Source organism: Panthera leo, chromosome D1, assembly GCF_018350215.1.
Source record: "Panthera leo isolate Ple1 chromosome D1, P.leo_Ple1_pat1.1, whole genome shotgun sequence".
NCBI lineage: Eukaryota > Metazoa > Chordata > Mammalia > Carnivora > Felidae > Panthera > Panthera leo.
In genome coordinates, this window is record NC_056688.1 from 79,969,753 (window position 1) to 79,986,176 (window position 16,424).

Here is a 16,424-nt window from a genome sequence, read left to right on the forward strand (position 1 = left end):
AATATTTTTATGGAATGGTTCCACAGTAGCCTTACTATAATAGACACAGAAGAGAACAGCAACAAAAGACCTTTACCTTGGAAAAATTAGTCTAATACCACACACTTATTCATACAACTAAAGTCGTTTTCTGAGAAATGTTTAAAAGAAATGTCCAAAAATGAATATCTTCCATTTGTGATATTCTAATAAAATATGATTACTCATCTCCCCATTTTTAATTGACCATATTTTCCTCCAGAAAAATCCAGCTATAACCAACCTATTCAGGAACTCAATTTTCTGACGCTAAATATAAGGTTTTTCAAACAAAAGTCCATTCTGATTTTTATGTATTTTATTTTATTTTTCCCAACAAGTGCCCTCCTCAATGCCCATCACCCATTTTTCCCTCTCCCCTGTCACCCCACCCCCATCAACCCTCAGTTTGTTTTCTTATGGTTTGCCTCCCTCTCTGTTTGAAATTATTTTCTCCTCCCCTTCCCCCATGGTCTTCTGTTAAATTTCTCAAGTTCCACATATAAGTGAAAACATATGATATCTGTCTTTCTCTGACTGACTTATTTCACTTAACATAATACCCTCCAGTTCCATCCACGTTGCAAATGGCAGGATTTTATTCTTTCTCATTGCCAAGTAGTATTCCATTGTATATATAAACCACATCTTCTTTATCCATTCATCAGTTGGTGAACATTCGGGCTCTTTCAGTAATTTGGCTATTGTTGTTGGTGGGACAATTTATATTGTTGCTATAAACATTGGGGTACAAGTGCCTCTATGAATCAGCACTTCATATTTGCAAATGATATATCAAATAAAGGGTTAGTATACAAAATCTATAAGAACTTGCCAAACTCAACACCCAAAAAACAAATAATCCAGTGAAGAAATGGGAAGAAGACATAAATAAACCTTCATATTTTTGAAGTAAGCTCTATGCCCAACGTGTGGCTTGAGCTCACAACCCCAAGATCAAGAGTTGTGTGTTCTACCGACTGATCTGGTCAGGCACCACAAAATCCCATTCTTCTTGATTTGGGAGGAATCAGTCTTTATTGCAGCACTATGTATCCTTTTATGTTTCACCAATTGCATCTTCTTTTTTTTCTGTTGTCATCTCTATAGAGCTGTTTTCCCTTTTTTAGTGAATATATACAAATAAATGGATTCTGCTATATGAAGTGCTGTACATGGGTTTTGATTCTAAATTTAATCACCTGCAAATAGTATTTTCCTCTCTGCTGCTCTAGTACAAAAATTACCTCTTTTTTTAAATTTTTTAAATGTTTATTTACTTTTGAGAGAGAGAGAGAGAGAAAGAGAATGAGCGGGTGAGGGTAAGAGAGAGAGGGAGACACAGAATTTGAAACAAGCTCCAGGTTCTGAACTGTCAGCACAGAGCCTGACATGGGGCTTGAACTCACGAATCATGAGATCATGACCTGAGCCACAGTCAGATGCTTAACCAACTGAGCTACCCACATGCCCCTACAACCATTATCTCTTGAGAATATGAATACTTCGAATTCTTTGAAGCCTTGCGTATCTTTATGATATATTAGGGCCCTCTGAATAAATAATTTCTCTTGGGGTCTAATTTAATAACTTTTAAAATTATTTTGTTACTTGGACTCTACCATCTACAACTGATGAAATATGTAAGGGGCATATAATCATGTATAGCCAAAAGAATAATTCAGAAAGCTATTAAATTAAAATTGCTATAGCCATCTTATAATTATTTGGGAATATTCTGAAAACAGTAAGCAGAAGGATGAAAAATTACTGGACCCTGATGCCATGCCTGGATTACAGAATTAACCAACCTCAGAACTTCACTATATTAGGATTCCTTTATGTGAAATAATAACCCTTAGTGTTTAGGCTGTTCTTAGTGGGAGGTTATATAACTTGCAACTGAATGATTTCTAACTGATGGAGTTTTCAGTATAGTTAAAGAGAAAGATAATTAAGCATTTTAGAAATGAAAATGACATATTTCAATGAAAACAAAAAGTCTTTGGGAAGGACAGAATGTGAAAAAAAACTGTGATTTTCCAAGAGAGAATTTGAAAGGATTCATTAGTGCAGGTTATATACTCCAAGAGTGTTTCAAGGGTAAGTGGGAATTTATCAGGAAAAGGATTTGGGAGAAGTAGAACCAAGCATGAGCAGAGGAACAGTCAGGAAGGGACGGTTAACGAATAATGCAAGACCTAAAAACACTGTGCAGCTCCCCTGTGTATGCATACGTGTTCACACACATGTGATTGAGAGAGGAAGGAGAAAGAGGGAGTGTTTGATATATTGAGTATTGACAGTGATCACTATAACCAGGTAACAGGGAAGTATAGAAAGAAAGGTTGGAGAGCGGTTTTGAAGGAGCTTCTGTTTTCATACCCAGGAATTTTTATGTTAACATGAATGTAAAAGTGAGTCAACAGAGGAAGATCAACATGATCCATATCAGCTTTGTCTTTCATCACATTGCTCTGTCAGGATTTTGTAAGATGCGGTATAGGGAGACATAGGGCATCTGCGTGAGGTCAGTTGGGGAAGAAAGCTGTAACTATATAAAATGTGGATGCCTCTGGGGGTAAAGCTAAAAGCCAAAGTTGGGAAAGAGAATCAGGCAGACATTAACGAGACATCCATGGCTACCACTCCAACTGGATCTTTCATCACTCCTCATCTTTCCTCGGGCATACTGCTTTCTTTTGGTTCCTTAAAGTTAGAGAGTTTACGTATTCCCAAGAAGAATCCCATACCTATTCTTCTCCCTCATTTGGAAGGTTCTGCCTGGCCTCTTCACCTGGGGAACTGCTCATCCTTCAGGCCTCGTTTTCAATGCCACTTCTTCAGGAAAACTTACCCGACCCTCCAGATGGATCAGCTCACTCTATTGTGTGCAGTGCTCTCAAAGTTGTATGTAAGCAATGAATCATGGGAATCTACCCCCGAAAGCAAGAGCACACTGTAGACAATGTATGTTAGCTAACTTGACAATAAATTATATTAAAAAATTTTTAAAAATCTTTCATAGTAGTTATACAACTTGTACTTAATTAAATTTTTGTGAAATTACTTGTTTTATATGCAGTTCTTCTAGCAGACTGGCTGCTCCTTGAGCATAGAGATTGCATCTGTTTTGTAGTCTGCCACATTCTGGGCACATCTAGGTCACCCAGCAAGTAGTTTTGAAAGAATGAACAAATAAATGAATGGCATACTTCTTCCTACCCTAAAGAGCAAGGGAGTGTACAAGGAGTTTGAGTTGGGGCAAAAATAAGGGAATGTACTTTAAATCACTTGTCCTCAGTCATTTGAGATTTTGCAGACTCACTCTACTATTGTTGTAAAAGCAATGGACTCTCTCCACAAAAAATAATACCTATAATTTAATATCAGTTGACCTCAGTTTAAGAAGTCCCATTTTGTTCAGCAAAACTAAAAGGCAACTGATGGAATAGGAGAAGATATTTGCAAACGACATATCAGATAAAGGGTTGGTATCCAAAATCTATAAAGAACTTATCAAACTCAACACTCAAAAAACAAATAATCCAGTGAAGAAATGGACAAAAGACATGAATAGACACTTATCCAAAGAAGACATCCAGATGTCCAACTGACATGTGAAAAAATGCTCAACCTCACTCATCATCAGGGAAATACAAATCAAAACCACAATGAGATACAACCTCACACCTGTCGGAATGGCTAACATGAACAACTCAGGCAACAACAGATGTTGGCGAGTATGCAGAGAAAGAGGATCTCTTTGGCGTTGTTGGTGGGAATGCAAGCTGGTGCAGCCATCATGGAAAGCAGTATGCAGATTCCTCAAAAAATTAAAAAAGAACTACCCTACGACCCAGCAATTGCACTACGAGGTGTTTATCCAAGGGATACAGGTATGCTGTTTCGAAGGGACACATGCACCCCAATGTTTATAGCAGTACTATCAACAGTAGCCAAAGTATGGAAAGAGCCCAAATGTCCATCGATAGATGAATGGATAAAGAAGATGTGGTGTGTGTATGTATATATATATATATATATATATATATATATATATATACACAATGGAATATTACTCGGCAATCAAAAAGAATGAAATCTTGCCATTTGCAACTATGTGGATGGAACTAGAGGGTATTATGCTAAGCAAAAAAGTTAGAGAAAGACAAAAAACATATGACTTCACTCATATGAGGACTTTAAGATACAAAACAGATGAACATAAGGGAAGCTAAAATAATATAAAAACAGGGAGGGGGACAAAACATAAGAGACTCTTAAATACAGAGAACAAACAGAGGGTTACTGGAGGGGTGGTGGGAGGGGGGTATGGGCTAAATGGGTAAGGGGCATTAAGGAATCTACTCCTGAAATCATTGTTGTGCTATATGCTAACTAACTTGAATGTAAATTTAAAAAAGATAAATTAAATAAAAATGTCCTTGTTTTGCCCTAACTCTTAAAAAAAAAGAAGTCCTATTTTATTTTAAGTTTATTTATTTCTTTTGAGAAAGAGGCAAAGAGAGAGAGAGAGAGAGAGAGAGAGTGAGAGCACAAGAGGGGGAGGGGCAGAGAGAAGGAGAGACAGAATCCCAAGCAGGCTGTGCACCATCAATACAGAGCCTGATGCAGGACTTGAACTCATGAACTGTGAGATCATGCATGACCTGAAAAGAGATCAAGACTCACCACTTAACCGACCGAACCACCCAGGCGCCCCTAAGAAGCCCAATTTTAAAGTTTATTGTTTGAAAGTCACAACATTGAATTTAGACTGGGACTTTGAAAGTTATCTGGGCATTCTATGTTTCTAAGGAAATACTACTGAACAGTACCTTTTTAGCTTCTCTGTATTTCTATTAAAATGAGATTAAAGGGAATATATTTGAAAATTTAATAGTAAAGATTCAGACTATGCACTGGAATTGATTTATTAAAGTTTCATAATTACAAACCATTGACCTCTGGAGATGAATTGTTGTTACATTGTGAATATTGCTTACATTGTGAATATTGTCACATTGCAAAATGCTCTATTTGGGTAGTGGCATATAAACAATGTAGGCAAAACCAAAGGAAGCTTATTGACTTAAAATGTCAGTTTTTTTCCCCGATTAAATTTTATAATGGTCCCATATTAGGATTCACTGTGATTAAAGAGTGAATATTTGAGTAGGCTCTATGCTTTTTCTACCTGTCGAATCTGGGCAAATTTCTTAAAGCCTGAATTGAGTTTCCTCATTTTAAATGATTAGGGGCATCTGGGTGGCTCAGTATGTCAAGCCTCTGACTCTTGGTTTCTGCTCAGGTCTTGATCTCAGGGTCTGTGAGTGCGAGCACCACATCAGGCTCTGCGCTGTCAGCACAGAGCTTGCTTGGGATTCTGTCTCTCTCCCTCTCTCTCTCTGCCCCTCCCCAGCTTGGGTGCAGGCTCTCTCTCTGTCTCTCTCTCTCTCTCTCTCTCTCTCTCTCTTTCTCTCTCTCTCTCTCTCAAAATAAGTAAACTTAAAATAAATTTATTAAAAATAATAAAAAATCATAAAAGGTAGCATGATTAGTTGCTGAGATACAAGCACATATGAACTTACACTTTTCTGGAATATGGAAGGGACTCTATAAATAGAAACTCTTACGTTATCTCTCCTACCCCAACAAAAAGAAAAAGATAAATAAGCAAACTCAGGATCTTTAAAATTATTTTAGTTATTTCAGTTTTTTAAACCAGTAAAATCTTTACTCCCACTTTAATTAACCTTACTGTTTTGAGGGGTTTTATTTATTTATTTTTTAACATTTATTTATTATTGAGAGACAGAGAGAGACAGAGCATGAGCAGGGGAGGGGCCGAGAGACTGGGAGACACAGAATGTGAAGCAGGCTCCAGGCTCTGAGCTGTCAGTACAGAGCCTGACCCGGGGCTCGAACTCACAAACGGGGGGAATCATGACCTGAGTGGAAGTCGGACGCTTAACCGATGGACCCAGCCACCCAGGAGCCCCTGTTTTGAGTTTTAATCAAACATATCCCTGAACTCTTCTAATCCATTAGCATATGGGCCACACACATCCATATATATAATATCAAACAGGTTACTGAGTTATTCTCGGATCTTAAAATTATCAGCAATACCACAGGACATAAGAAATGTATTTTCTAAGTATTCCTAGGCAATTATTAGTATAGGAGAACAAATTACTGTTAAATGATTCTTTCTGATATAAATAAGGATTTACATCCTTTTGAAATATTAATAAACATTACTGATAGAGTAATTAGTCATTCCGTTTAGTACAGCAAGTTTCATATTCAAAACACCTTGGAAACACTCATATTCTATTTCTCATAGTTGATTTGGAATAATTCTTCTCTTGAATAAATAATGAAGCTATTATTTATATTATTATGACTTCATTTTTTTTTTTACTAATTTCATATTACTTGGTAATGAAGTTTAGAAATACCCATGAAGACTTCTTTCTTTTTCAATCTTCATAGCTGCTGTTGCTTTTTTAAAATATATATGAAATGTTAACTGGATTGTGTAACAAGGACTGATGTTACAAGCACCAATTCTATGAGTAATTATGTCTAACGCTTGTTGAGATATGAAAAAATTGTTTAGATACCATCTAAGTTCTTCATTACCTAGTGGACACAGTCTAAATTCCTCAGTCTGGAAGTCAGATCTATCAACTACTTGATATAACATATTTTCCACTAATGAAACTTTTTCCTTGGGGCATGTTCATGTACTATTTTTTAATTCCCACAGACTCCACTCTAGAACTGTCTTCATTTGACCTTTGCTGAAATCTGACTCCTTTTCCCAAATTCATCTTTCCTCATATCAAACTCCAATCCTGTAAGACAGGGCTTGAGTCTAATATCTAGCCTTGATTTTTCCATCATATAACTGAAAAAAATTTTTGACTAGAATTAATCTTTCTCTTACATGCAGTATTTTATAACTTTATCTTTTTTTTCTTATAGAAAAAGTCTATGCTATTTCATGAAAAAAACAAAGCAGAAACACATACATACATACATACAGCATAAAACAATCCCATAATAGCCCCAGCTAGGAAAAAAAAAATGCCTCACATACTTTCTCTCACAAACTCTGTTTTGTACATATCATGCAAACTTTTATATATTTTTGCACAAAAGTTTACGACACTGTGGATACCAATTTGTGAACTATTTTTTAACAAAGTATGAACAATTTCTATGTCGACAGATCTGTTTTTTAACTGGAATAGCATTTAATTATTTTATGTTTTCATCTAAATTGTGTACATAGTAATAAACACGCATAAGTCCACCAACCAACATAAAAACAGGATTGGAGCATAATCAGAATACTGACATTAGCTGTGTATTTTTTTTAAATGTTTATTTATTTATTTTTGAGAGGGAGAGAGAAAGAGAGCACAAGCAGGGAAGGGGCAGAGAGAGGGGTGGGGGGAGAGAGAGAGAATTCCAAGCAGGCTCTGTGCTCTCAGCATGGGGCTTGAACTCATGGACCATGAGATCATGATCTGAGCTGAAGTCAGATGCTTAACTGACTGAGGCACCCAGATGCCCCAGCTGTCTATTTTAAAGCAAAAATTTTGCTGATTTAGTATAAAATGATAGCTCCCTTAAGTCTCAATTTGCATTTTCTTGATTGCTAATGAGATAGAGATATCTTGTCTTAATGTAACACAAAATTTGTTTTACCCATTATGAAGCATGACTATATCTTTTCTCTTTACTTAAGTTTTGTCTATTACTTTTTTATTTATAGGGATCCTTTATACATCTGAATATCATTCCTTTTATTTGTAAATAACTATTCTTAATTCCTGTGTGTGCTTTTTTCTTTTTTGACTTTGTTTTTGATGTCTTTTAATAAAAAGGACTAAATTTCCATGTAGTCAAGTCAACCTATCAATCTACTTTATGATTAGTCCTTATTGCTCTTTTTATTTAAAAAAAAAGTTTCCCGCCCTGAAGTCGTAAAACTGTTCTTCTGTATTTCTTCCAAATATTTTACAGATTATTTTTACTGTATTACTGAATCTACATAGAATTATTCTAGTGTGGTTTAGATATGCAAATTAAATGTTAATCTGTACCATTGATTTTCTCAATAATTACTAAAGAGTGCACATTTTTCCAGTAACTTGCAATTCACTATATTACTAGTTTCCTCATTTTTATTTCAGTAAGTTTTGCAAAGTTATATTTTTCTAGAAATTTGCCAATTTTATATGTGGTTTATAATAGATTGGCTTTAAAGTATTTGTGGTTTTATTGCTAGGTCTTTTAAAATTTTGCTGTAAATATAGTTATACCAACTTTTTCATTCCAAATAGTTTATTTGTGCCTATCAATATTTCTTCAAAGTTGTCTATTAATATTAATATTTCTTAAAGAATTATTTTTTTCTGCTTAAGTTTTCTAGTCTCGTTTTGCTTTCTAGTTCTACAATTTTTCCTCCTCTCTTTATTGTCAGCATTTTCTTCCTGTATTTGGGTAATTTTCAGACTTCTTAAGAGTTTTATCCTTTTCTCTTTTTTTGATGTAAGTATTTTAGAATTATACATTTTCCTACAAAGGGTTTACTTTGGCTACATCCAAAAATTTAAAATATAGCATTTTGAAGGCTACATTATGATTTCCTCTTAGATGTATGAATTATTTATAATATATTTTTTTAATTTAGAAATAGATTGTGGATTTTGTTAGATTATATGGCAAATGAGAACTAAGATTGCTGACAGAAATGAAGTTTCCAATTAGCTGATCTTAAAATAGGGAGACTAACCTGGATTATTTGTGTGTGCCCAAAGTAAAACAGGACACCTTAAAAGTGGGCAAAGAAGCAGGGCACCTGGGCGGCTCAGTCAGCTAAGCATCAGACTCCTGATTTCAACTTAGGTCGCGATCTCACCACTGGCAATATTGAGCCCCACGTCACGCTCTGCACTGACAGTGTGGAAGCTGTTTGGGATTCTCTCTCTTCCTCTCTCTCTGTCCCTACCCTGTGCTTGCTTGCTCTCTCTCTGTCTCTCAAAATATATAAATAAATGTTTTTTTTTTAAAGTGGGCAAGAAGAGCAAAAATGGGGAGTTGTGGCTACGAAAGACACGGGTGATAAAGATCTGTGGAGTTTGAAGACAAAGGATGAGAGATACAGCTAAAGGACCTGAGTAGGCTATCGCAACTGGAAAAAGAGAATTGTGTTCTTCTCTAGAGCCTCCAGAAGATAACATAGTCCTGCTGAAACCTTGATTTTAATTCATTGAGACCATGTCAAACATCTGACCAACAGAACTTTAAGATAATAAATTGCCTTGCTTTACTCCAATCAGTGTGTTGTGATTTGTTATAGCAGTACTAGGAAATTAATGCAATGGTATTGGACCAAATTTCATAACATTATGACTTTGGACAATGATTTAATCATCATCTGAGTTTTAATTTTCTTTTCTGCAAAAATAGGGATTCTGATACATCTTTTTTCTTCCTCATAGTTTAACACGTTGACGTGCAGATTTATCATAAAATTGCCATATAACTTTATTCTAATATCTCCTCTCCTGGGAATGTTATTAAGTGTCATTACATCTTTTTTTGCTCCCTTGGAACCACAGAGCAATCCCTTAGAATCCCTTATCATACCTGCCTCAGTCTTTAGAAGTTATTTGTGAAAGGAGTGACTTACGGCTGAGCCACCCAGGTGCCCTAAGAACAAGAATCTTAAGCAGGCTCCACGCTCAGCTCCAAACCGGCTTCGGGGCTCAATCCCATGACCTTGGGATCATGACCTGAGTCGTAATCAAGAGTCAGTTGCTCAACTGACTGAGCCTCCCAGGCACCGCAAACTCAATAATTTTGGTAATCGGGATAGTGCTTACTTCTAGAATTTATCACAGAAAACTTCTGCTCACATTTAGACTGAAATTTGAGCAAACTCCAAGATTTGTTTTTGTTAAGAATCCAGTCAGCTCTGTTAGTTTTTTAGGGAATGATTTGTTGACTCTTATTTAGAGATAACTCTATTATACAGAATCCCACAAGAGGGTTTGTGTTCCCTCTTAGCAATCATCTAACTTTGGTAAACCATCTGAGACTGAAGAACTAGAGAGAAATAAAAGTCTGGAAGTTTGGGCTTTCAAGTTAAAGCTGTCATTCAGGAAATACCATAAGAATGGAAATAAGAGGTAACCAAGGACAAGGATGTGTGTTTTCTGCTGTAGAGAAGCAGAAGGACTTTAGTGGAATTGCAAGCACAGAACTAGAAGGGCATTAACTGAACTCTGAAAATGATATATTAGCTAATGACAAATTTTATTTGGATTGTAGCGTATTATTTTACCTTGTGGATAGACATGGAGGTGGAACAAGGAGAAGCTTTGTTCTTTCACCTTTTTTTTTTCTTTTTATAACTTCTGAATCATCTCTCTAAAAATTGTTTCAATTATCACCACATGCAGTTTTTCTGGTCACTGTCTTTGCCTCATTTTATATATGTGAGCTAAAGTTTAAAAAGGGATGGTTCTGGGAAAATTATGGGTGGATGACATTCATACCACCTTGCCTTATGACTTTCATTTATCAACAACCTATAAAAACTATCAGAAATTTTTATTAGATCAAACTTAATGAGTATACAGAAAAATAATGTATTTGGCAAATTTAATTTAATAAATATATATGGGTATTTATATTCTTCAAATAGAGTGTAATTTTATGTCCACTAATTTTTTTTTTTTTTGAGCAATTACTTGAACCCAAGGCAAGCTTTAATGAAGTTAAAGTACAATGTAGCAACTAGACACTACAGAAAGAGTACTCTGTAAAGGCCCCCTCCTTTTCATCTATCGCACATAATACAGAAACTAGATGCTTGGGGAAAGTCATTACATAACTTGAGGTTGAAGAGAGGACATACAGTAAATGGTTATGAATCCTGTCAACCATTATCTCTAGTAGGGAGGTATTAAGATGGAGTTGGAGATACAAAGAAATTGGAATATGACAGCTTGGGTTAATCACTAGTTCTGTCATCCCAAAGCTGTTTGATGTGGGTGACTCAGTGAACCTCTCAAAGTCTGTTTCCTTGCCTAGAAGATGGAGCTAATAATAGCTGCCTCACAGAGTTCAGGTGAGTTACAAGATGAAGAGTTCTGTGATGTTTCTATTCTTTGTCCATCTTGATGCTATTTGTGAAGAGTTGTGGAGATAAAAGAGGCATTGTCTTTGCCTTTACAAAGTTCATGATCTCATTTTTCTGTTAAGACCCTGGGAACTAAATTAGGTCAACAAAGCAATTCCAGTCTCTTCACTCATCTTCATCGTCCTCATCACAGGAAAGATAGGGGCCATGGTTTGGTCTTGAGAGGCCACTGCATGTGTAGGCTTTGGCAGAATTCATTCCTAACAGTATTAGTCTTGGTGCCCATCATTTCTGCTTCAGTTCTTCAATACCCTTCTCTTGGTCTGTAGTTGCCCATGATACAGGCCCTGTGCATTTCAATTGTGTCTTGTCTTTAAGGTACCACTGCCCCTCGTTATCTGCTGTCAGTTTTCTTCATACCATCGTTTCCTCTTTTTTCCAGTCCCCCCCCCCCCATTTTTTCAGGTAGGAAAGTAAATATAAACACTGTTACTGAATATTGGTTAGAAATGAAATCTATCCCATTTTATCTTAAGACCATTAAGTGTTATATTAAAGTGCTTACTGCTGCGTCTGGGTGGCTCAGTCACTTGAGCGTCTGACTTCGGCTGAGGTCATGATCTCGTGGTCTGTGAGTTCGAGCCCTGTATCAGGCTCTGTGCTGACAGCTCAGAGTCTGGATCCTGCTTCAGATTCTGTGTCTCCCTCTCTCTCTGCCCCTCCCCCGCTCATGCTGTCTCTCTCTCTCTCTGTCAAAAATAAATACACATTAAAAAAATAAAGTGCTTACTAGTTGAAAGAAATATATTGTGATATAAATATTATATATAGTTTTATATATATGTATATGTGTATATATATATACATAATTTATATATGTATATACACATATACATAATTTATCATCACCATGATGATACTATTTGTGAGCCCAGAATCAAAGCTGTTTTTCCATGTCATTCACCTTCACACTCCCTGATTATTTTTCTGGAAGCTTCCACTGCTAAGGAAAGAATTTCACATATCACCTATTCCAGTTTCCTCATGTGCTATGTTAAAAAAATATGTACACACTACATAAAAATCAAGTTAAATTAGAGAAAAGCCACATGTGTAATATATATGCTACGGTTTCTCCAACAGAATATAGAAATGACTAAGATTTGCCATTTATTCTAGAATTCTTTCTTGACAAGTATACTGTCAGGGATTCTCATTTTATTTATTTAAAAAAAAAAACAGTTTCTCTAATAGAAATTTTCATGTTTAAGACGGGTTGTCGGTACTATCTGAAAGGTTTGGGCTTTGGGATTTTTCCTCAGAAAAGACAAGAAAACCTTGGATATACTATTAAGGACATTTAAAATTGTTTTGCCTTCTATAGAATGATGGAACATATTCAAGTGCTAGGAAAATGAGTAAGACATTTCTAAATTACTGGAAGGGGTAGTTGTTTAGTTTCCTGTAGTTACCAGAAAGATGATAGCTTAAAATAACAGAAATTTATTCTCTCACATGTTTGGAGACTAGAAGTCTGAATCTGGCAGTACTATACTCTCTCTGGGAGTTTTAGGGGAAAATGTGCTTGCTGCCTCCTTCAATTTCTGGTGCCTTTGTGAACATTCTCAACTTCTGGTGCCTTTGTGAACATTCCGAGGCTCGTGACTGTATCCTTCTTGCCTCTATTCTCATCTGCCATTACCTTGTGTTCTGTGTGTCTTTATGAAATCTCCCTCTGTCTTATATGGGCACTTAGGAGGGTATTTAGGGCCCATCCGTATAATCCAGGGTGGTACAGACTGAATTGTACCCCCCTAAAACTCCCATGTTGGAGCTTTAACTATATTTGGAGAAGGCGCCCTTAAGGAAGTTATTAAGTAATTAAGGTCATAAGGTTACAGCCTTAATCTGGTAGAATTATAAGAAGAGATACCAGAGAGCTTGCTCTTTCTCTCTCTCTCTCTCTCTCTGCCATGTGAGAACAACTTAGAAGGCATCAGTGTCCAAGTAAAGAAGAAAACCTTCACCAACAGCAAACCCTGCTAGGTATTGATCTGGGAATTTTCAGACTCAGGAACTGTGAGAAAATAAATGTTCTGTTATTTAAGCCACCCAGTCTGTGGTATTTTGTTATGGCAGCCTGATTGAACAAGACTCTGAATAATTTCCTCTTCTCAAAGACCTTAATTTCATCACATCCTTTGCCATATAAAATAACATTTACTCTTTTATCATAGGACATATATATATTTTTGTGGGCCCACTATTGTACACCATATAACCTACTAAGTACACAATCTGTTATTTTTTTTTCCTAAGGAAAGTTTATTTTCAACCTGTAATTCAAAAATTCACAACATTAAAGATTATGATTACAAAATAAATATAATTTCAGTGATATGCCACTATCCAGATTTCTCCTTTTACCCATTCCCCTTTGGATTTTTTCATTTTTTTATTGAGATATAATTGATGTATAACATTATATTAGTTTCAGGTATACAACATAATGATTTGATATTTGTATATATTGCAAAAGGATCATCACAATAATTTCTAGTTGAAGTCCATCACCGTACATCATTATAAAATTATTTTTTCTTAGGATGAGAACTTTGAAGATCTACTCTCTTAGCAACTTACAAATTATGCATTATAGTATTATTAACAATAGCCACCATGCTGTACATTAAATCCTCATAACTTACTTATTTTATAACTGAAAATGTATACCTTTTAACCCCCTTCACCCATTTCTCCCACCACCCAGTCGCTACCTCAGGCAATCACGAATAGGTTCTCTATATTTTTGAGCTTGTTTCTTGGTTTTTGCTTTTTTTGTTTTTAATGAGATCATAGTATTTGTCATTTTCTGTGTGACGTATTTTACTTAATATTCCCAAGGTCCAACCATGTTGTTACAAGTAACAAAATTTCATTTTATTTATGGCTGAATAATATTGTGTGTGTCTGTGTGTGTGTATATTTCTTCATCCATTCGTCCATAGATGGACACATAGATTGTTTCTATGCCTTGGCTATTGTAAATAATGCTGCAATGAACATGGGGGTGCATATATCTTTTCAAGTTAGTGTTTTTGTTTTCTTCAGAAAATACCCAAAAGTAGAATTGCTGGATCATATAATAGTTCTATTTTTAAGTTTTTTGAGAAAAATCCGTACTGTTTTTCCTAATGACTACACCAACTTACATTCCTACCAACAGTGCAAGGGAATCCCCTTTTCTCCACATCCTCACCAACAGTTGCTATTTCTTACCATTTTCATAATAGCCATTCTAAGAGGTATGAGGTGATAGCTCATTGTGCTTTTAATTTGCATTTCCCTGATGATTAGTGATGTTTAACATCTTTTCAAGTACTGTTGGCCATCTGTATGTCTTCTTTGGAAAAAAAATGTCTATTCAGATATTTTCATTTTTTAATTGTATGGTTTTTTGTTTTGTTATTTATTTTTATTTGTTTATTTATTTACTATTGACTTGTATGAGCTCTTTATGTATTTTGGTTATTTATCCCTTATCAGATGTATGATTTCAAAAATATATATATTTTCCCATTCAGTGTATTGCCTTTTCATTTTGGTAATGGTTCCTTTTGCCGTGAAGAAGCTTTTTAGTTTGATGTAATCTCACTTATTTAATTTTGCTAGTGTTGCCTTTGCTTTTCATGTCCGATCATCTCCAAGACCTATGTCAAGGAGCTTACCACCTACATTTTCTTCTAGGAATTTTATAGTCTCATGTCTTAACATTCAAGATTTTAATCCATTTTGAGTTAATTTTTGTGCATGGTATAAGATAACAGTCCAGTTTCATTCTTTTGCATGTGACTGTCTAATTTTCCCACCATCATTTATTGAAGAGATTGTCTTTTCTTCATTGTATATTCTTGGTATTTGTATCATAAATTAATTGAACATATATGTGAGGTATTTTTCTGAGCTCTCTGTTCTATTCCATTGATCCATATGTCTCTGTTTTTATACCAATACCATACGTTTTGGATTACTGTAGTTCTATAAACTATATAGTTTGAAATTGGGAAGCCTGATGCCTTCACCTTTGTTCTTTCTCAAGATTGCTTTGGCTATATGGGGTCTTTTGTGATTCTACATGAATTTTAGGATTATTTGACCTATTTCTGTGAAAAATTTCATTAGAATTTTGTTAAGGATTGCACTGGATCTTTAGATTTCTTTGGGTAGTAGCATGGGCATTTTAACAATATTAATTCTTCCAGTTCATGAGCATGGAATATTTCTCCATGTATTTGTGCTTTCTGCAATTATTTAATTAATGTCTTGCAGTTTTCAGTGCACAGGTCTTTCATCTCCTTGTTTAAGTTTATTCCTAGGAGTTTTATACTTTTTAATGCTATTGTAACAGATTATTTTCTTAATTTCTCTTTCTGATAATTTATTATTAGTATATAGAAACACAATAGATTTTTGTGTATTGCTTTTATATACTACACCTTTAATGGATTCATTTATTAGTTCTAACAGGTTTTTGGAGTAGTCTTTAGGGTTTTCTATATATAATATGTCATGTGTGAAAAGCAGCAAGTTTACTTCTTTTTTTCCATTTGGACATCTTTATTTATTCTTTCTTGCCTACTTGCTCTGGCTAGAATTTCCAATACTATGGTGAATAAAAATGACAAGCATGGATAGTCTTGTCTTGTTCCTAATCTTAGAGGAAAAGCTTTTAGGTTTTCACCATTGACTGTTTTAGCTGTGGGCCTGTCATATATGACCTTCATTGTGTTTAAGTATGTTTCCTCTATACCCATTTTGTTGAGAGTAAATGGATGTTGAATTGTAACAAATGCTTTTTCTGAATCTATTGAGAAGATTCTATGGTTTTATCTTTCATGTTGTTAATGTGATGAACCACACTGACGATTTGCAGATACTGAAGCGTCCTTCATCAATAGAATAAATCCCACTTGATGATGGTATAGGATCTTTTTAATGTAGTTTTGAATTTGATTTGTAATATTTTGTTGAGAATTTTTGCATCTACGTTTATCAGGGATATTGTCCTGCAACTTTCTTTTTCTTGCAGCGTATTTGTCTGACTTTGGTATTAGGGTGATGTTGGCCTCATGAAATGAGTTTGCAAGCATTCACTTTTCTGTTTTTAGCAAGAGTTTGAGTAGGATCTGTATTAATTATTCATTAAGTTTTTGCTAGAAATCACCACTGAAGTCAT

At 35.1% G+C, this 16,424-nt stretch overlaps 1 protein-coding gene across 3 annotated transcripts in view; it reads left to right on the plus strand.

Annotated features, from left to right (window-relative positions):
• The window catches only part of LUZP2 (leucine zipper protein 2), a 490,860-nt gene that overhangs the window by 442,937 nt on the left and 31,499 nt on the right, over positions 1–16,424 (plus strand). The window contains exon 10 of one of the 3 annotated variants that reach the window (XM_042906256.1): positions 9,113–9,376. The exons of the other annotated variants lie outside the window; for them this stretch is intronic. Within the exon in view, the coding sequence (XP_042762190.1) occupies positions 9,113–9,163 (51 nt within the window). The 3' untranslated portion in view covers positions 9,164–9,376. Of the gene's footprint in view, positions 1–9,112; positions 9,377–16,424 lie in introns of those variants that run through there. 3 annotated transcript variants of the gene reach the window in all.